Source organism: Lytechinus variegatus, chromosome 14 (genome assembly GCF_018143015.1).
Source record: "Lytechinus variegatus isolate NC3 chromosome 14, Lvar_3.0, whole genome shotgun sequence".
In the NCBI taxonomy this organism is placed as follows: Eukaryota; Metazoa; Echinodermata; class Echinoidea; order Temnopleuroida; family Toxopneustidae; genus Lytechinus; species Lytechinus variegatus.
This window is the reverse complement of record NC_054753.1, coordinates 20,212,996-20,234,735: the sequence shown is the minus strand read 5'-3', so window position 1 is coordinate 20,234,735 and position 21,740 is coordinate 20,212,996. Positions and strand designations below refer to the sequence as shown.

General features: G+C 38.1%; 1 protein-coding gene across 5 annotated transcripts in view; it reads right to left on the bottom strand.

The window, feature by feature from the left end:
* Positions 1–3,004: 3,004 nt before the first annotated feature.
* LOC121427769 (ATP-dependent translocase ABCB1-like) overlaps positions 3,005–21,740 on the bottom strand; it is a 51,740-nt gene continuing 33,004 nt past the window's right edge. For all 5 annotated transcript variants that reach the window (XM_041624325.1, XM_041624321.1, XM_041624324.1 and 2 more), the window contains 20 exons: positions 20,057–20,151; positions 19,554–19,678; positions 18,871–18,987; positions 18,248–18,416; positions 17,560–17,796; positions 16,465–16,668; positions 15,596–15,766; positions 13,636–13,813; positions 12,599–12,726; positions 11,642–11,806; positions 10,802–10,981; positions 9,912–9,995; positions 8,811–9,014; positions 8,212–8,312; positions 7,541–7,681; positions 6,110–6,266; positions 5,399–5,596; positions 4,317–4,520; positions 3,623–3,769; positions 3,005–3,209 (listed from right to left, as the gene is read on the bottom strand). In XM_041624325.1, the coding sequence (XP_041480259.1) occupies positions 3,009–3,209; positions 3,623–3,769; positions 4,317–4,520; positions 5,399–5,596; positions 6,110–6,266; positions 7,541–7,681; positions 8,212–8,312; positions 8,811–9,014; positions 9,912–9,995; positions 10,802–10,981; positions 11,642–11,806; positions 12,599–12,726; positions 13,636–13,813; positions 15,596–15,766; positions 16,465–16,668; positions 17,560–17,796; positions 18,248–18,416; positions 18,871–18,987; positions 19,554–19,678; positions 20,057–20,151 (3,206 nt within the window). In that variant the 3' untranslated portion in view covers positions 3,005–3,008. The remainder of the gene's footprint in view (positions 3,210–3,622; positions 3,770–4,316; positions 4,521–5,398; positions 5,597–6,109; positions 6,267–7,540; positions 7,682–8,211; positions 8,313–8,810; positions 9,015–9,911; positions 9,996–10,801; positions 10,982–11,641; positions 11,807–12,598; positions 12,727–13,635; positions 13,814–15,595; positions 15,767–16,464; positions 16,669–17,559; positions 17,797–18,247; positions 18,417–18,870; positions 18,988–19,553; positions 19,679–20,056; positions 20,152–21,740) is intronic.

Genomic DNA, 21,740 nt, shown 5'->3' with positions numbered 1-21,740 from the left:
AAATTACCATATTATTTCAATGTAAACTCATTTGACTTTGGCTTAAATAACTTGTACTCCATCAAAAAAGAGAAAACAAATGACTTTTTTTTAAAGAAGGCAATGCATAGGTGTTCATTTAAAAAGGTCTGCTCATTCTAACAATCACTTACATATCCTTCAAACTTATATCCAGAAAAATAAATTGCACGGTACATGAAAGATCCAAATGACATGCCATGATAAACATGTACAAAATATCATACATTTAATTTTAAAAACATTCCGCTTTTGGTCAAAGAGAAATCAGGAATGTCAGTCACAATTTAGTGACTTGGAATGCTATACGATGCACTTGCAATGATTCAATAAAACTGACTCAATGTGGTGATACACAATGGTCAATTAATCGGGAGCACTGGTGCATTTTTTGTGGTGTTAAAACCACAACGACTGGGTATACATTATACATAACCACTATATCGCATGACAATATGAAAAAGGCTAATCATTGATTGTAGTAGCTTTACAGGCTTTTTGGTGTTAGTTACTGATATTTATATTATAATGGGCCTATTCATCGGAGTTGAACACCAAAGAAATCCTGTACAACCACTTGAGTAACTCTGCTGTCTTGGTGTTAGTGCTGAAAGTGTAACTCAGACTGCCTAATCTGCATCCTAACACCAAACGCAGGTGTACAAAATGAATCCGATAACATTATTGAGAGCTCAACACCCATCAAAACCATTTCCAGCACCAGACTCTTCAAGTTTGGTGTTTTGGTTGGGGCAAGTATTCCCACAACACAAAACACCAAAACTGACACCAGAATACAAACCATCAACAGCTCTCAACACTGAACCTGGCATAGACAAAGATAAGGCACTCTTATTGTCCTTTTTACATACAAATCTAATCAAAATCTTTGGTATGCATATTGTGGTATAAATTGATATACATTGTAGGTTATCATGAACACAAAGAAAAGGGGGAAAAGAAAAATGAAAATCTCAATTCATGTCGAATGATGTAAATATTTCCTTAAGGTGTTTAAATATAAATGCAGATTTGAAAAATTGAAAGAAAATGGAATAATTTCATACCAATTTACGCATAATTTTCTTCTATTTTGTTCTCACCTACGCATATGTTATACAGATAATGAAGTCAATCTGATGAAGGATGTATAATACTAAATAAATATACTTTATATTTAACACAAAGAAAGCAGGGCATGGGGTTACAAATTAAATGAAATAGTAGACATTTTTTTGGATTCCCTAAACTTGGATCCCAATAAAACACAAATAAACACACACCTTTTTCTTCTCTGACCACATGTTCACAAAGAAAAACATAATCAGAGCTATAAAATGATTCTAATGTATTCTAAACAATGGAAGATATACAACAAAATATTTGATTGGTGGATGTATAGAATGAATACAATATACCTCAGCATGGGTGGATCCAGGATTTTCCAAAAGGGTCGGCAAATTTTTTGGAGGAAAATTTTGACAAGCAAAAAAATAGTCTTCAATTTCAAAAGGGAGCATATGCCCCTTGTGCCCCCTTATGTGCCCCCACTGGATCCGCGTCTGTACCTCAGGGTAATTTATAAAATAGTCTGCCCTTTCTTTCATCTGACCTCCAATTTTCTCCATTCCTACTACTTGACTCTATTCTCTGTCCATCCCAACGTTTCATATGAACAAGAAAACAGGATTGATCATTCTAGGCAGGTCCCACAGATGGTCAAACGTAGAACATTTTAAGGTATATTGCCCCCCCAATATACTCTTCAATAGAAGAGTTCATGTTCCTTATTCCTGGTCATCCAGCAAGAGCCATCTTGCAATTCTTTAATGAATCCATTATCCCATGACCTTGTGTTACATGGACTGCAAATGGTTGATGATAATTTCAACTATAGAAAGCTAAAACTATGGAAAGCCAATGACCATAAATTTTCTGTATAAAGAAACAATGTCCCTTTGATTTAAAGAAAAAATAGGCTGATTGGTTACTGATTGATGTAGATTTCAACTATGTAAAGCTTCAACTATATGTAAAACCAATGAGACCATAATGACATAAAAACAAGCACTCAAGAATACCAATATGCACACATATCAAATCAGGATATCAATTTTCTCATAATACAGTATTAAAATTGCATGAGGTGAATGGAGGTAGAATAACCTCTCAATAAATGCGAGATTGAAGAGCATTGATCATTTTAAGAGCACTACATGAAAGCCCTTTATTCAGACATGTATGTACACAATCTGGATGACAGATTATGGAGATGCTGGCCTTCCATAGTTGAATCGATTGTAGCGTTGATGCAACAAAGGCCTCAGCTTATAAGGGCTAATCATCATCCTTGAACTTATCAGGTGATATCCATGAATACCAAAGCCTATTTCAACACTCCAAGTTAAGTACTGTACTCTCGGGAAGCATTTCATCAAGAAATGTCCGACAAGTCCTTTCATGAAACGCTCCCCAGATATTAAAAGGTCAGTAGCTGGTACTCCAGAGGGTTGAGTACATTGTGACGCAAATTGTCACTTGGTCTATATCTGCTTTCTCTACTTTTTATTCGGCCTCGTCCCATTTGATCCAATGCCAGTTCTTCCCTGTAGACTTAATACATTTGGTCTAATTTCCCATCAGGCTACAGTACATCCCTTTCCTAAAATATCCATCTCTTACATTACTCAGTCTGTGCAGTTTAATAAACCGATTTTTAACAAAATTTTTAGTTAACGAAGTAAAAAAAAAATATATATATATATAATATACTATGTAGACAAATTGGAAATTAGACCATCTGGGCATTAGCCTAAACAAGGATTTGGACTTGATGGGTGTTGGACCATCAATAGTGAAGACCAAATGGCAAGTGGACCAAACTGACAGTAGACCAAGCGGGCTTAGCCTGTGTGTCAATACATTTTATGAGTAGATCATTTGCTTGTACCAAATGAATATGAGCCTCGTTTTTTAGCATCTTTGGGCATCTATTCTACATCAGTCTTGCCCCCAGTTAAGGTGTAATAGTGTCCTTTGCTCTGGAGGAGCTCCTGGTGGCTCCCGCTCTCCACGACCACGCCCTCTCTGATGACGGCGATGACGTCGGCATTCTGGATGGTGGAGAGGCGGTGGGCGATGACGATCGACGTCCGGTCCTTCATGGCATTATCCAGAGCTGCCTGGACGACCTAGAAAATAAATTATATCAGATTGTTAAAACATGGTTTCAAGTGGAAAGATGACAGAGGAAAGGAAGAAAAGCACATGTTTAAAATAAAGCTCTATTCCTGGGAGTTACCCATGAACATATATATTGGGTATACAGGGGTGTGCAGCCAGAAAGGGTGACTATTTTGAAGAAAGATCCTCAGTTATCAAAAAAATCCTTCGACATAACATTTCAGGTTAAACCCTAAAATTCATCCTGTAACATTATTTCATATCATCCACATAAGAGCTTTGGGCACACCCATTTGCTGTAAACGAGAAATGAACTGGATTGGTGAAATGCAACTTCATGGGATTTACAAACTTTAAATAGGCTTTAAAGAGCAAGCACATAATTTTCAAACATTCTGTAGATAAAAATGATAGTTATTACCTTTTCACTCTCTGTATCAAGTGCAGAAGTAGCTTCATCAAGTAATAGGATCCGTGGATTCCTAGCCAGAGCTCTGGCGATGGCTACTCTCTGCTTCTGACCCCCAGATAACTGGGTTCCTTTCTCTCCTACTAGCGTATCATATCCCTGAAAAGAGAACAAGGCTCCTTGTGATAAGTGTTGTAGCTACTGTGAACGGCAGTGGTCGGGCCCGACCGACACAGATTTCTAACCACCACTTATGAAAACACTGCTTCCGTCCACCATTAATTTCAGATGAAAAGTGTTTCATAACTAACTCCTTGAAAAGAGGAATTTCTCTTGCATTCATTTCCATATTCAATCTTATTTTATTTGCAAAATTTACACTAAACGTTTCTATATTATAAATATAAGTTTATTTTCAAAGATTCGCTAATGTCAGATTGTTATTACATTGATGTTCCTTCACTTTTGGCTATAGGAACACTAACTCAGACTGATAAACTTTGTAATGTTGTGAAATAGCAACCACAACTAAAATGGACATAGCTAGAACATTGCTTGAGATCTTACTTACATCCTTGGTTAAAGAATAAGGGTAATGTTCCCTCAATAATGTGCAGATGTGGAAGTGGTTTGCCATGAGCAGAGATGACATGGAACCAAATTACCCCAAAAATAGTAAAGCAAAGACAGTTGCTGCAATACTTACAAGAGGAAGAGACGCTATGAAGTCATGGATGTTGGCCATCTTGGCAACCTTCTCGATGTCCGCCACTGCCATCTCCTTGTCGACGCCATATTGGATGTTGTCCCCGATAGAACAGGCAAAGAGGATCGGTTCTTGGCTCACGATCGCCATGTTTGCTCGGAGCCACTGGATGTTGATGTCTTTCACATACTTCCCATCGAGAGACTGTGCAAAGTGGAAATATGAAGCACATAATGCAACGGTTATCACTCTTTCTTTTCTTGAAGAATGCAAATGACACTCATTGATTTGACAGACCAAAAGCTAAAAATTATTTTTTGCTAATCAAGAACATAGTTGTTCTCATCAAGGATGGCATATAGATTGACTACAGAGAATGGCTGCCTCGGTTACTCCACACCCAAAGTTTGATATTTCATAATTAATGCACGTTTGGCGATATATCAACAAAATATTACCTCTTAAAGGCAAACTTTTGTTTTGATACATTAAAGGGGTACTCCAGGCTGAAAATAATGCTTTAAACGGTTAAAGTAGAATCAGACAAATAGAACACTGAAAATTTCATTAAGATTGAGCAATTAATTACAAAATTATGACATTTTAAATTTTTGCATTATTCCGGTAAAACAGTAAGCTCTACGCATGTCTGTCTTCATGAATATGCAATGAGCAAGCTGATGAGGTCACATTCACACTACCATATATTGCATGTTCATGAGAAAGTGCAGACAAAGTTTTTTTAAAGAAAATATTGCTTAATTTGAAAATTCAGTAACTTTGTCAATTGTCAACCAGATTTTGATGAAATAATCAGCGATGTGCTCGGTGGATTTGACTGTATTAATTTAGAGGCGATTACTTTCAGCATTAGGTACCCATTTAAAATTAGACTTTGAAGAGAAGTGCACTATCATACCACAGTGCTTTGTTCGGGCTCATAGAATCTCTCTAGAAGTGGTACCAGGGTACTCTTCCCACACCCACTCTCTCCTACCAAGACTACAGTCTGGAGTAGTTTGATTATAATCTATTCTTATCTAATCTAATCCAACCCACTTTGAATAAATTTGATATCTTACCACAGTGCCTTGTTCGGGATCGTAGAATCTCTCTAGAAGTGATACCAGGGTACTCTTTCCACACCCACTCTCCCCTACGAGAGCCACAGTCTGGCCCGGTTTGATGGTAAGACTCAGCCCTTTGAGAATGGTGATGTCTGGACGCGTAGGATAAGCAAACTTGAGACCACTATACTCGATCCTACCTTGCACGGAACTCTGTTGGAAAACACACAAAAAAAGAGTACGTTTTAGGCAGTCATTCGTCCCCGATTCTCAACATGTGTTTAATAGTACAGTTATCAGATAGAATGGGATATTGCACTTAACTTACTATGAACTCTGCCCCCTTTCAATACTCCTTCACCTCTGATTTATCGTCTCGCAATACTCATCCCCCCCCCTTATTCTAGCTGGAGATGGAATCACAAACCAATTAATACTTGAATAATTAATTAATTCATATATCTGCCCTTGAACTTATTCTATTATATTTGTAAAAAATGAATACAGCATTTTGTTTGGGTATGTAATCCCACGGGATTGTAAATCTATTCCATTTTATCTATGTGCATGTGTATTTGTAATTTTGTAAACCCGATGTGAAAGAAATTTCCTACACAGGACAATGAATACATTCAATTCAATTCAAGAAAAATCTATTGCCCTCTAATCAAGCAGATGGTAGTTCATGCTTCGGTACATCTGTGGCAGTTCCGCTGCCGTTCTTACCGGTTGAGCCCCGTCAGTGGAGTAATTATCGATAAGCGGTTTGGTGTTGAACAGGTGAAGGATAAGATCCGCAGAATGGCGAGCCTTGGCGTAGTCCGGAAGGAAAGCCATTGACTGACCGACCGAGATACCAGCAAACGCAACTCCGAAGATTACCCTATCAAAAAGGAAAGAGTTATTAGGTTACACCAACTTTGTCCAACATCATTTAGTCTATATGGTTAGATAAACTGCTTTAGAACCAAATGTTCATTTGACAATGTGCAAAATAAAGTTGACAAAGTGGAATCTATCCATCTATCTATCAGCCTACCTACCCACCCACCTACTTACATACTTACCAACCTACATTTTTAACTATCCAATTGATTGCCCGATCCATAGGGAACATACTCTAATTCAACTAGAGATGCTCAGCGGGTCGCGCAGCCGAGCACATGTATCCCCCGAACCCAGCACATCATCGGTCATTGCGATGTATAGAGCTCACACAGAAATTTGACAAATAAATACAATTATCATGGTGACAATGACCCTAGCATGCAGGTCCCCCAAGCTCATCTACCATCCAAGTGTGGTTGAAAAGTGACTTCTGGTTGCAGAGAAAGTCTTGCATGTAAACTTCAAGGTTGAACTGAAAATGACCTTTGACCTAACCATGTGACCGCTGACTGCAGCATAACATGCAGCCCCCCCAAGTCCATCTACCATCCAAGTTTGGTTAAAAAGTGACTTACAGTTGCGGAGTTAGGTGTCATAAGAGTCTTGCATGTACACTATAACGTTGATCTGAAAATGACCTTTGAACTTACCATGTGACCTCCAACCGCAGCATAACATGCAGGTCCCCCAAGTCCATCTACCATCCAAGTTTGGTTGAAAAGTGACTTACGGTTGCAGAGTTAGGTGTCATAGGAGAGTCTGGTATGTACACTATAACGTTGACCTGAAAATGACCTTTGACCTTACCATGTGACCTCTGACTGCAGCATAACATGCAGGTACCCCTAGTCCATCTACCAACCAAGTTTGGTTGAAAAGCGACTTACTGTTGCGGAGTTAGGTGATATAAGAGAGTCTTGCATGTAAACTTTAATGTTGCCCTGAAAATAACCTTTGACCTTAGCATGTGACCTCCGCCCACACCAAACTCGATAGGCGGCTTCACTATACCATACTTGACCTTCATGTCAAATTTGAAGCTGATCGGACAAGAAATGCAGCTGATAGAGCGCTCACAAGGAAATCTCTGCGGCAGCGAACGCGGCGCGACGAGGCCGAATCCATAGTATCCTCCGAACTCTGTTCGGGTATACAACTAATGATGATGATGATAATAATAGTAATAATAATAATAATAATAATAATAATAATAACAATAATAATAATAATAAAAATAATAATAGTTCTGTTAAACTACCACACACTCACTTGAATACTTCATCCCCCGTCATATCACCGATGGAGACCAGATATCCTCCAAGACGGAAGGATGCTGCATAGATGAAGAAGATCATTGCCTGAGAGACGGCAAAGGCAAGGCCATTAACCTGACTGTTTATCTTTCCTTGCCTGTAACATGAAATTAAAGCCAAAAAACCCCAAAACCATTCATGAATTTGATGTACTACATATCATCATATCATACCAACATAACAAGTTCTATTTGGATGCTGCTTTTCATGGTAACTAATTAACACATAGTTCAAGTTTACCTAATGTAAATATAGCATCACTGACATAGCAACACACCTGGCTCTTCAAATAAATCTTCTTTTGCTTTTCTTTAGAAGCCCCCCCCCCCTCCCAAGTTATGGCTGCCATCAGTTGCAAAGTTATGAAATCTACCTATAACAGGCTTGGAGGAAGTACATTGATATTTATCAAAAGTTAAACTAGTAGTTACTATATATATCTCAGTCCACCTAAGAATGAATAATCTACATATCTTTTTCATAAAAAAGTTAGGTTTGAAAATCTAGACCTAAAATGAATAGTGACCCATCACCCTGATTTTTTTTATTACAGACATTCTCAAGAAATCATTGTTTCCAGTGACTTCATTTGTTTAGCATGCCACAAAAGTTATTTCTTCTAATTACTTGTAAGGATTTTCCAGTTGCTCAGCATAATTGCTTATCATCCTATCTTCAAGGTTGAGTGAGGCTACAGTGCGGACATTCTCTATCGCTTCAGCTGCAATCTGGTGGTCGGAGAGAAAAGTAGCAAAAATTTCAAAGTGAGTTTAACATCAGTTCAAAACTTAGGGCGCAGTATTCCTTTAGCCCTGGTAACAAGCATCAAAATAGGGTATTGTGAAAAAATCCTAATTAATTCATAAAATTTGCATTATTTTGCATAAAACATGGTTTCATACCACAGATTCAAATCCTCCTTTGTGAATTCTGCCTTGGGGATTGGACTTGTTTGTACCTTGCTGGCTTCATAAAACAGGAAAAATATAAAAAATTGTTTAAAAATCCAGAAAAGGCAGAAAAAATGAAACATGCCTGAAATAGCTTGAAATGGGAATTTGCCAGGGTCTGAAGTCAGGCAAAAGCCAGATTTTTAGTTCAGAATTATTCAAACTTTCCTGGCTTCCTGAAAAAGCCCCAAAATCTTAAAATGTGAGGTTGACAGGGCCTAAAGTCGGGCAAAAGCCTTGAGAGACTAGCATCTCTGGATTTGGACTCATGCATACCTTGCCGGCTTCCTCGATGAGAGCGGCGTCCTTCTCGTGGCCCCCTTGGAGGATCTTCATCTCGAGGGCACCAGAGAGAGCCAGGACTGGGAGACAACCAAAGATGAGAAGAGCCAGCTTCCAGCCGAAGATGAAGCCAATGACAAGAGCTACAATCAACGTGACCAGAGACTGCACGATGGTGCTGATGCGTATCCCGGTGGCCTAGGTAGGAAGAGGAAGGGAATAAGGAATGAGAATGAAGGACGCTGCTTTTTTTATCTTTTGTAATAATTATATATGATGAATTTTCCTCACTCTAATCCTTTTTCTCTCTGAAATACTAGTCAATTCAAAATGTAAAGCCTCTTTGTCACAAAACATGGGCTCTCTAACGCGCGATAGCTCAGGCAGTAGAGCAGGGATTGGATTCTGGTGACCCGGAATTCATTCCTACTTGGCGTGTTAGTGCCCTTTGGTAAGGCATTAATCCTCATTAACATGTCCCCCAGAGAAGACCTTCAACCATTAGTCCTCTGGTTGCTTGCTTACAAGCATATATGCTTTCTTAGCAATCACGTAAAAAAACTCCACCATTTTCCAATTTGTGATCCTTAAATTCAAAACCACAATAAGCCACTAAATTGAATTTGAGATCTTTTACATCCTAAGCTTTTAAAACGATATATAGCTTGTCAGAATTTATCCACAACAATCCATACATGTACATGTACTTGGTTTGATGAAGAATTTTTTCAGTCAGAGCTTCTAAGAATAAGGAGAGTCCAAGGTTTGTAGTTTGGGGTTCACTCAAGCATGCCACATTCTAACTGTGCAAGCTGTGTTAAAACTTCCAGCACTCGGGAGAATTGTTACAAAGGAAACCCTAGTATCTCAGTTTGGGTTTAACTTAATACTTGCAAATATGGCAGAATGGAGAAAATGAGTTTCTCTTTCATATACAAGATCTTTTTTTATTTTCTTTTTGAAGTTTTAGACCACAAAATAACTGTTTTGGGTAGTTACAGAAAAGCTTGCCCTGAGACCTATAGTTGGTTTAGACATTGAGGTTCACACACTACATGAGACTTCTGCACTCTTATAGATAAATAATTTTCTTACCCCTTTCACATTTGATGCATCTGAAGACAATCTTGTGGCTAGAGCACCAGTACTGTGGCTTGGCTGGTCAAAATATGCACAGTCCTAGTTGGAAAAGAGGAGCAGAATACTTAACTTTAATTCAAGTGCATCTTCAGGTTCAGGAGAACAAAATTACAATAACTCTTGCAAAGTATGTGATATCTATTCACTGAATATTATCATCATCATCATCATCATCGTTATCATCATCATCATCATCATCACCATTATCACAATTATTACTATTATATTATTATTGTTATTGTTATCATTATTACCACAAATATTATTATTTCTCTCATCAAGATCAAGTCTATTTTCATTTAATTGCTCTAACAAAAAGTACCAGGTTATTTCAAGTGCACATGTAACTAAGAACTTGATACTACTAATGTCCCAGAGTTTAGTCTGGTCGTGCCCAAGATAGCTGTCTTCATGATGTTATACAATCCAAGAAGTTTAACCTTCGTACTTACGTCCAACATCCTCTTGATTATAATTATTATCGTTTTTATTAGTAGTAGTAGTTATAGCAGTAGTAGCAGTAGTAATAGTAGTAAAAGTAGTAGTAGTAGTGGTAGTAGTAGTAGCAGTAGTAATAGTAGTAGTAGTGGTAGTGGTAGTAGTAGTAGTGATAGTAGAAGTAGTAGTAGATGTAGTATCATCATTCTTAACTACTATCATTATTATTATTATCATTATCATCATCATCATTATCATCATCATTATTTGACTAATATTACATCCATTCATAAATATTTCCAAAGTACGAAGAAGAAAAGAAAATGAGGATTATTGTCAATCTGAGGATCTAAAGCAGATCAATCTAGACCTCATGAAAGCCATGCATCCTTATCACCTGTACGTACCTGACGGAGGATGGTCCAGAACGCTTTCTTACGAAGTCTCAGGGTCAGTTCTTCTCCGGAGATTGAGAAACAGATGCCGGTGATGCTGTTACTGACAAAGAACGCTCCACCCAGGGCAAGGAACATCAGGGCCCAGAAAACAGATTCATCCCTCATCTCATCTGGAGGCAAGCTGAAGATCTGTCCAAGAGAAATAAAGCCAGTTGAAGGATTAAAGGTTGATCTTTGTTAAATTTACCATATAGTAACTGGACATCTGTCAACACGGTGAATAGACCAAACAGGATTTACACAAAATAGGATTTAGTTCAAATGTGAAGCAGACCAAACAAGTAGACAAAACATGGGATGTAGACTAAATGGGATGTAGACTAAATGGGATGTAGACTAAATGGGGTGTAGACTAAATGGGATGTAGTCTAAATGGGATGTAGACCAAATGGAATGTAGACCAAATGGGATGTAGACCAGATGGAATGTAGACTACAAGGGATGCAGACCATGTAGGTGTACACCAAGTGCAGGTACGGATCCACAGTTGAAATTTTACGGGGTGCTACAGCATCCATGAGTTTCAAAAAGGGTGGTGCATCTTACATTTTAACTGAAACTTGACAAGCAAAAAAAAAAAAGGTTGTCACCTAAATTTAAGGTCAACAATTCGTCTGCCCAAACATTAACAAGCAAAAAAAAAATAAACAAATTTTCACCTATTTTTAAGGTCAATTCATCTCCCTTTTTAAAAATCCTGTGGGGGGCTAGCGCACCTTCAGCTCCCCATCCCCCCCGGATCCGCTCCTGAACTGGTAATGTACATCAAGAAGGTGCCATGGTACTTACTGCAATGACCTCGCTGAAAAGGATGGCAAAAGCTGGCATGGCAACACCAAGAGCTCCTGCGAAAATACAACCAACGACGATGTAAAGCCACTCTGGGGAATTCAGTTTCAAGATTTCCAGGTAGCCTCTAGACTCCACCTCCTCCTCTACGATCTCTTCCTCTTCCTGCATTCAAATTAGAAGCATCAAATCAAAATGTAAATGGAAAGTTTCAACTCTCAATACAGTGCAAGGAGAAGCTCTCTGTTATAGTAATACTACTATTATTAAGGATTAAGTGCTATACAACCCAACTACACTAACTTAAAGGTCAAGTCCCCCCCCCCCGCAGCAAATGTTGATTTGAATCAAACTAGCATAACAAAGAACATTTCATCAAAAACGGATGTAAAATAAGTTATGGCACTTTAAAGTTTTGCTTATTTTTCACAAAACAGTGATATGCACCACTCAGTAACACGTAAACGAGTCAGTTGATGATGTCCATCACTCACTATTTCTTTTGTTTTTTATTGTTTGAATTATACAATATTTCATATTTTTTTAAACAGATTTGACTGTAGGGACTGACTTGACTGAACCATACAGTATTAAGCAATGCTAATTCTACATGTTCATGGAGGAATTAATCACTGTTTCACTTGACAATGAGGAGAAAATTAGAATATTTCATATCTCATCTAATAAAATACAAAAGAAATAGTGAGTGGATGACGTCAGTCTCATTTGCATACCGACCAGGATGTGCATATAACTGTTTTGTGAAATTAAGCGAAACCATAAAATGTCATAACTTCCTTCTTTTACATCTGATTTTGATGAAATTTTCAGTGTTATGCTTGTTGGATTTTTCTGTTTTTATTCAAATCATATTTTTGTTGGGGTGTACTTGTCCTTTAACTACTTGATTTGAATAACATGTCTGTTGTTAACATCTTTTCAAAGAACAAACTTCACCTTGTCTTTTCCTTCCTTTGCAGAACTGGTGGACATCTGACGGGACATCTGGCGAGATATCTGACGAGATGGAAGACGCTTGATCGATTCCTTTCTTACAGTCTCTTTGGATGATGTTGCAGATTCCTCTGTTGGAAAACAAAAATCAAAATGGATCATCAAGATCAATCCTAAAAAGAAATACACTGAGACAAACAAGTAATTTAGGAAAAAAAACATTCAACTTACACCATTGGCCCCAAGACTAAGATTATTTATATTAAAACTTAAATCTAGTGCCCATGAGAATTCATATAATCTAGTAATATATTAAAAAATAAAACAAATTTAAGGGGATTTACCAATATTATGATGGGAAGTCAACCCCCTTTGAAAAAAATATATTGCAGTATTTGCAGAACTGACAATATATCAAAACTAGGACAAGTTAAAACAACAAGAATTCCACATTGTCAGGCAAGAATCAAAGTTTATCTCTTTAATGAGGATAAAATTAAAAACTCCATATTTCATATTTCAAATAATCAAATACAAAAGAAATAGTGAATGGCTGACAACATCGGTTCCTTCAATTGAATACTGACAGGGATTGTGCATATAAATGTTTCGTTAATCTAAGCAAGACGTCAAAACTTAATTTTTCATCCAATTTTTATGAAACTGTTTGTTTATATGCATGTTTAATTTCTCTCTCTTCATTAAAATAAAAATTTTGCCTGGATAGATTAATGGGGGCGTCATGGTCTCGTGGTTATGACTCGTCTTTTAATCTGAGGGACGTGGGTTTGATTCCCAGCTATGTTGTATTTTCCTTCAACAAGAGATTTACCCACATTGTGCTGCACTCAACCCAGGTGAGGTGAATGGGTACCCAGTAGGAAGAAATTCCTTGAATGCTAGAGCGCCTGTGGGCAGCACGGCTACAACCGGGTAACAATAATAACATTATTGTAATAATGCGCAGTTCAGTATATACATATAGAAATTGCAGTCATTATCAATATCATCCTTTCCCCTCTAAGAGGTTTTTAACATACCAGCACCGTCGAGGGTCTGAAGCGTCACAAGCTGTTTGTAGACACCATCTCTCTTCATCAACTCGGCGTGATCTCCATACTCTGCGATCTGACCTTCCTCAAAGGCGTAGATAACATCTGCATTCCTGATAGTGGTTAGACGGTGAGCGATCACAATAGTGGTACGACCCTCGGAAGCCTAAATGTGTAGATTTCAATAACAAAGTGAATGATGTCAATAACAATAACAATAATAATAATGGTGGCTACTTATATAGCGCACAGGTCCACCTTTCGGTGCTCATGGCGCTTTAACCCTAAAACTCCCGGGGTATTTTGATTCTTGTCATTCCCCGGGGGGGGGGGCCATTATGGCCCCCCTTAAGATCTCGGCCGCCGATCGAGCGAGCGACACAAAAATTTGCACGCTGGTAGTGTGCGATGTAATCTACAAGGCTGTATGGTAAAATTTTCCAAAATAATGAGATTTTATTTTATACGAATTAATTATGCTAGTTTATGCATAAATCATACTTTTTGCTCTGATTCACTAAATAAAGCTCCTAGAATGCTAATTTTTGGTAAAAATTTTCTTCGTAGCATTCTTAACAATCGTAATTAAAAAAACTTTGGTTTGGAAATAAATTTCTTATGTATTTTTTTTATTGTTTTATGAATTTCTTATGTATTTCTTTGTTTTTTTACTTTTTGTTTTTTATTGTTTTTTCAATGGAAATTGTTCCAGACATAATTCTGATCATAAACAAGGCAAAATTAATTAAGTTTAATCGGTAAAAGTAGAAATAATGATACATTTATGAATTTTGGCTAAATACGCAATTTGCATTGGATTTGTACATGAAATCACGTTTATGAGCAATTTTGGGTCTGACATGCACTTGCATAATGTTGCGTAATGTCGTAACCGCGTACCCGGGCGTCACAACTTTGGTCTCAAAATTTGCGCGAGACTTGAATGAAGGTGAAAAAATTTCGTACAGCAGATATATCGCGAAAATTGTTGAGGGGGGGGCCATTATGGCCCCCCCCCGGGAGAATTAGGGTTAAGGAAAATAAACACAAAACACAACAGCAATAGAAAATAACCAAGTTCCACTGTACAAGCTGCTTGACATCTTGCACAAATATTCAACACATAATCAAATAAATGTAAAACCCATATTTGGCTGCTTGTAAATTTTCTTAAATTACCAAACCACTAGGGGATACGACCTTCTCATCTATAGCCCCCAAAACATGGAACTTCCTGCCATCTAGATGGAAGAATTCCTGAACGCTTGATTGATTACAGAAGTGTCTGAATAAAACATTGTCATCCTACTTATTCTTATTTTGATATTAATCCATTTCCACATGATATTTGCCATTTTGTTGTTTTGAATCTTTAGACGGGTAGCTGGAGTGAATCAGAAGGATTAAGAATCTTATTTAGCACCTATGTAAAGTAAGGCATGACAATCCAACCAGCTGAGATGGGGGAAGGGGGGGATATATTTTCTATTGTTCTAAATTAACAAGATGCAAGGATTTCAGTAGCTTGAAACAGTTATCATTTAAGAACCAATGACTATTCACTTCATGAAATAGAGTCAAACATGTCTATTGAGGGTGACATGGCGTCTGCTCCTGCAGCAATTGCTCCGGGTTTCATTTTGTCTTTAGATGTCGGGTTAGGGTTAGGGTTGCAATAGAGTTATGTTAGGTTTTGGGTCGGGTATAGTCTTAAACCCAGGGTTGAAGTAGGTCATTTGATTAGAGTGTGGAATTCAGAGCAGAGAAATTGTCACCAGAGCAAGTGTCATGGAACCCAATTAGGGCTGTCGAAGGGAAAGACAAAAAATGGCCACTGTGTCCGATAAGACAGGTTTTCACTAATAGACAGGTGGGCACTGAGACAGGTTCGACTGAACTCCCGAGGAGAGTTCAGAAATCTGAAGCTTCACTTTCCCGCTTCCCTTACCTTATCCAAAGCCTGCTGTACGACCTTCTCGCTTTCCCTGTCCAGGGCTGAGGTAGCTTCGTCCAGTAGAAGGATGGGTGGGTTTCTGACCAGAGCCCTGGCGATGGCGACTCTCTGCTTCTGACCACCGGACAGCTGCGCTCCACGCTCACCAACCATCGTATCATAACCCTACAGAAGAAAAGGTTTCGTAATTGCACGATGGAGACTGGTCTTGATGGAGATATGGCATATACTGCCCAAATTTTATCACAAATAATGTTTAGAGATTTGAATGGTGGTATGGAAATTGCAAAAGTGGTTCACGGTACACCATGGAGTTGAGTCCTAGGAGGACTAGGAAAAGTGGATAGAGGTAGGGATGAAGTGGAGAGGCAAGAATGTGGATGGAGGAATGGAAGGATGGCGAGAGAGAGAGAGGGAGGGATGAGACAAGGGAGGTAGAAAGAAAGAAAGAAAGAAAGAGAAAAGGGATGGGGAAACAGGGCCCCATAACACAAAGGCCAGCGATAAATCGCTAAATGAAATGGCATATCACGATCACCGTTGCATGCACATTTTCCTCAATAGACTGACTGGGGACAAATCAGAATCGTTCTTTCAAATTAGCAATGAATCACTAAACCTTCGTGGCACAGGATCCTGGAGAGAGAAATAGAGATTCTCTACCTGTTGATACATACATACATAACACGTCAGTACTTATATAGCACTTCACCAACAATATGATAATAGCGCTTAACAATAAATAACTAATAATAATGAAATTACATTAAACAGCACTTAAAAATGTATCTACAGGGACTGGCGCCTGATCTTAATGTCCCGTTCACCCGCAGTTTAAGGAACTTGATACATTTAGATCATACCTTTGGCAATTTAGAGATGAAGTCGTGGGCATTGGCCATCTTGGCGGCTTTGATGATCTCATCCTTGGTGACACCATCTCGTCCATAAGAGATGTTGGTTTCTATGGAACAGTTGAAGAGGATCGGTTCCTGGCTCACAACACCGATGTGTTCTCTCAACCAGCGGAGATTTAGGTCCTCGATCTTATTCCCGTCAATCAAGATCTACATGTAAAGACAAGATAAAGGAGACATTTAAGATACTGGTGTACAGGAATGGTCATGCAGATGTTTAAAAAAACAGTAAATGTGAATTCAAAACCGGTCAAAAGCTTCGGTAAAGGTTCAATCATGTGACCTCATATAAATTATAATGAAGATTCATCTACCATTTCAAACATACAAGAGTGTTATGAGAGTTAAATCTTTGTCCACCCTCTAATTCTTCATAAAATTTGAAATTTCCACTTAAATCACCAATGCCCTCGCTCTGTATGGTCTTATTTTCCATGAATTAAACAAGGCATTTTGATCACGATCATCATCATCACCCTTGTATAAATCCTCCCATGTATCCCGACCCCACCCCACCCCAATTTTTTTCCCTCCAAAATTAACGCATAACGTCTGGTGCATTTTTATGTCTTTTTGTGATATGAGAAATAACTGCATGTAATGAATACATGTAATGATAACAACAATACTAATAAAAGGCATAAATATAGCACCATCCATTTAGAAATATCTGAGTTGCATTTCAGTGTCAAATCGTTCTATCATTCCCCCTTCATCTTAAAAAAAAAATCATTAATAAAAAATAGTCAGTTCTTGTATAGTGCATAAAACATTATGAATAACGTCTCTATGCGCTTCCAAAGAACTTGGATATTATTACCCTGCTCAAGCAGCTTTCACGCGCTCGGCATTTCAAGGAAATAAATTCCTGCCAGGTAACTGTTCACCTTACCTGGGTTGAGTGCAGCACAATGTGGAATAATTTCTAGCCGAAGGAAACTACGCCATGGCTGGGATTTGAACCCACGACCCTCTGTTTCAAAGTCCGGAGACAAATCCACTGGGCCACAACGCTCCACTATAAAATATTCATTCACTCACCTGACCACCCAGCTTTTCATAGAAACGGAGGAGGAGATTGATGGTGGTAGACTTGCCACACCCACTGGATCCTACCAAGGCTACGGTCTGGCCCTTCCTGATACTCAGATCTACCCCTCTCAATACCGGTACATCGGCACGGGTGGGGTAGGAGAACTCCACCCCTTTGAACTCTATGTTACCCGTCATCGTTTGGGGCCGCACCCCCTTCTTGGAGCGAGTGTCTATCTCTGGAGTCTGGAGGAAGAGCCAGAGAGATATGTACATGTATTTGAGCAATTCCATATAATATTCGACCATTTTGAATCTTCGGCCCTCAGTTTTCTCCACAGACCTTATGCATTGACGTCATTGTGCCGCCATCTTAGAGGCTGAAAACAATGCCTTACATGTGTTAATGACCTGCAGCTGGCGCATCTCTGGTAACTCTGCTTTCATATATTCCTATATCCTCTAAGGGAGGGAGCTATGAGATAATGATGTCATATTATGCATAAGGTCTATTCTTACTTCATTGCATTAATTGCTCAGGCCACAATTTATTTCAGAAAAACACAACTTTTCACACAAACTACAAAATAAAGAAAATTCATATCAGAAAGGTTCCACATATAGGGAATTGGATGTACATTTCTTATGGAGTTTCCCATCTAAGAGAATATCAAACAATGAAAGAATAGTGACTTACGGCATCTATGATGTCAAAGAGGGTAACTGCCGCCCCCCTTGCGGCCGTGATTGCTGTCATGGATGGCGAGATGTTACCGATGGAAAACGATCCGATCATGACGCAGAAGAATACGATCATGACGTCACCACCGGTCAGGCGTCCATCAGCGACAAGTTTCGGCCCATACCTTGAAAAAGACGGAGTTGAATTCAGTTTGAAAGACAGCTGCTTCTGGTTTGAATATCTTCATACATGTTCTAAATCACGATTAAGTTTATATGATTCTAATTCAATTGATGAAAACTAGGGGGTACTTTACAAAAAATTAAGTGTGACCCTTAACTTACATTCCTAGTTCCTTGCAGTATAAAAACATATTATCCAAACTGTCACATAAAGTTCACGACGGATATGGGCTTCTTCCTATAATTTCTACCCCCCCCCCTAACGTTTGGGATACATGCAGCCAAAAAAAGTTAAGAACAGTGTCCCTTTCTTGGCAAAAATATGATAATAGGCTTCACATAATTCTTTCACAAATACAGTGCACCAATGGATATTACACATTTGATTAGATTTTATTCAAACAAAAATTAACATGAACTGAATGATTCAATAGCACAGTAATGATGTGTACTTACCAGAAAGCGAGGGAATATGAACCAAACATGATTAACATGGTGATCCCCATGCCAACCCCTGAAGCCACGCCCTTCTTGACGCCTACATCCCTGGCTCCTTTCAGCTCCTTCTCATACCTGGAAGATAAAAATAGAATGGGACACGATGAAGCGATAATTGGGAGAAAGTTTGGGAGGTACTTTGAGTCCATATACATTACCACTTAAAATGCATTTTTTGCGTGATTAGCAAATGAAGAATTCCATCGTTATATTTGTATTCTCACTTTTATTAGAAAAGTTACAGGAGTAGATAAAGGAGGAACATATTATATGAAAATGGTGTTGATGATAAAGATGATGATGATGATGGAAGATGATGGTGGTGATGAAGAAGATGGAGATGATGATCATGATCATGAAAATAGAAGACTATGGTAAACGATGATGATGATGATGATGATGGTGGTGGTGATGACTATGACAACGATGATGTAGATGATGATAAAGATACTGATGATGATAATGATAGCGACACTGGTGATAACGATGATGATCGTGATGACAATAATTATAATGATGAAGATGCTGATAATGATGATAATGATTAACTATGATAACCATGATGACAGTGATGATGATGATGTTGATGTAGGTGAAAATGGTGATAAAGATGAAGGTAAAGAAGGTGTCTCTTCACGTACCTGGAAACCTCTTTCTGCTCTCCTCCAAACGCTATGACAGTCCTTACGCAAGACAGGACCTCCTCTGCTACACTTCCAGCTTGGGCATAGGATTCCTGCTCCAACTTTGAGAAGGATGTCAGGAACTAATGGGAAATACAAATATGTAACATGTGTTTACATGTAGGTCCATTAATGTTGACAGTGACATTGTACGGATACATACATTTGAATCTGTTTTGAAATTGAAATCATGGAATACTTAATTTCAAGCGATATTTACTTCAAAGACGCATTTTCTACAATATGTTATTCAAGGTACTCTATGAAGTGCTTCAAACATTTTTTTATGCTTTGTTCCTAATACATGTACATGTATGTATTCTTTTGTCAATGAGAATATTACTTTGCAAGGTAAAAATGAACAAATAGGCAAACAAACATGTATGTACGCATTCTTCATGAAAATCTAAAACCAATTGAGCTGCAAAAATTTGGTAAAAGTATCCATTCTTGAAACTTACGTAAGCCATGAAGCCTCCAGCGGCTGCTAGCAGAGGGGTCATGGACAGAAGAACGAGCGTCATCTCCCAACTTTTCCAAAAGGCTATACCAAAACCTACAATGAAATGAAATTTGGAAAAACAAATGATCATTCGATGAAGACAATTAAATTCAGCTGTAGCATGATAAATCCACACAATCATGCAGTCTGCTAGCTCAACTTTACTCGTAAATTTGGGTCGCTCAATCACTCCTATGGAGCAAAGCCATGTGGTCTAGTGGTTATGACTCTTGTCTTTAAATCAGAGGGACATGGGTTCGATTCCCAGCCACGGCATGTTTTCCTTCAGCAAGAAATTTACCCACATTGTGCTGCACTCAACCCAGGTGAAGTGAATGAATACCCGGCAGGAAGAAATTCCTTGAATGCCAGAGTGCATGTATATAGGCAGCACGTTTATAGCCGGGGTAATAATAATAATAATATTGTAATGCACAGTTCAAGTATACAATGTAAATATAGAAATTGTGCAATATAAATGTACAATTATTATCATTAATATTTCTGCCATCCAATGACAAAAAGAAACAACTCTGCAAAACGACTTACTTAGTAAATCAGTTGGAATATATATAGTTTATTGCTTTTCAGACATTTATATTCAAGAGATTGGGGGCTATGTGACTCAAAGTCAAATTGGAATAGGCGAGCTACATGTAAATTGTCATTTTACACTGGGGATTCTACTGAAATTGATCATTGACACAATGTATTGTTTTTACATTCCTCGATCATACATGTTCCATTAAAACATACATGTTCCATTAAAACATACACATATAAAGAGTGAGAAAAAGAGTTGTGAACAAGAGTACTATAGTTTGTGAATGGTACATTAACTCTTTGCCCGCCACGGACAACTCGCAGCACATACAGCGGACTGCCAACGACGACTCAAGTCACAGTTCACACACAATGCATACGGCACCCCAAAATTAATGTGGCACAGGGAGATAGTGTACGTGGCGGGCAAAGAGTTAAACAGGGGACCCACCATGACATAAAATATTCAACCCCTAGCATGGGCAAGCTTACACTGCCCTTTCAACCGGCCCTCAATATTGTGCTCATTATTTGCAATAGAACAAAGGATTAATTCTATTCTGCCTCTGTTCAAATAAAGACATCTTGAATTCTTTGTGACATATTCATTTTTCTCTCTAAATATTCATGATTTAGACTCTTAATTGGCAATAAACCCACAAGGGGTAGTTTACATATGTATACAAGGCAATTTTTCCTGTTAATTGGTGATGAAACACGTAAACCCGCATGCTATCTCAGTCTTGTCAACAATATCAATCAAGATTTATCTGATACTGTACATGTAGACTTTGTTCTTCTGAACTTAACATAAGGACCCACCATTTCGACATCTTGCACAACTTGGAGCAATTTGCTATTAAAGGGCAATCAAACAAATAAATCTATCTTTATCTATTGAAAAGCAGAATAACTTAGAAGGGAATGATGAAAAAAATGAAGTACATGACTTAAGCCACTGATCTCATTCATGCATAAACCATGTTTTTTTAGACTGTATTAACCTGAACAATTTTTTAGATTGTATTAACCTGAACAACTAAGAAAATTGTATTTCATTCATTGTATTTCACTCATTCATATACATTTGTAGCATATTC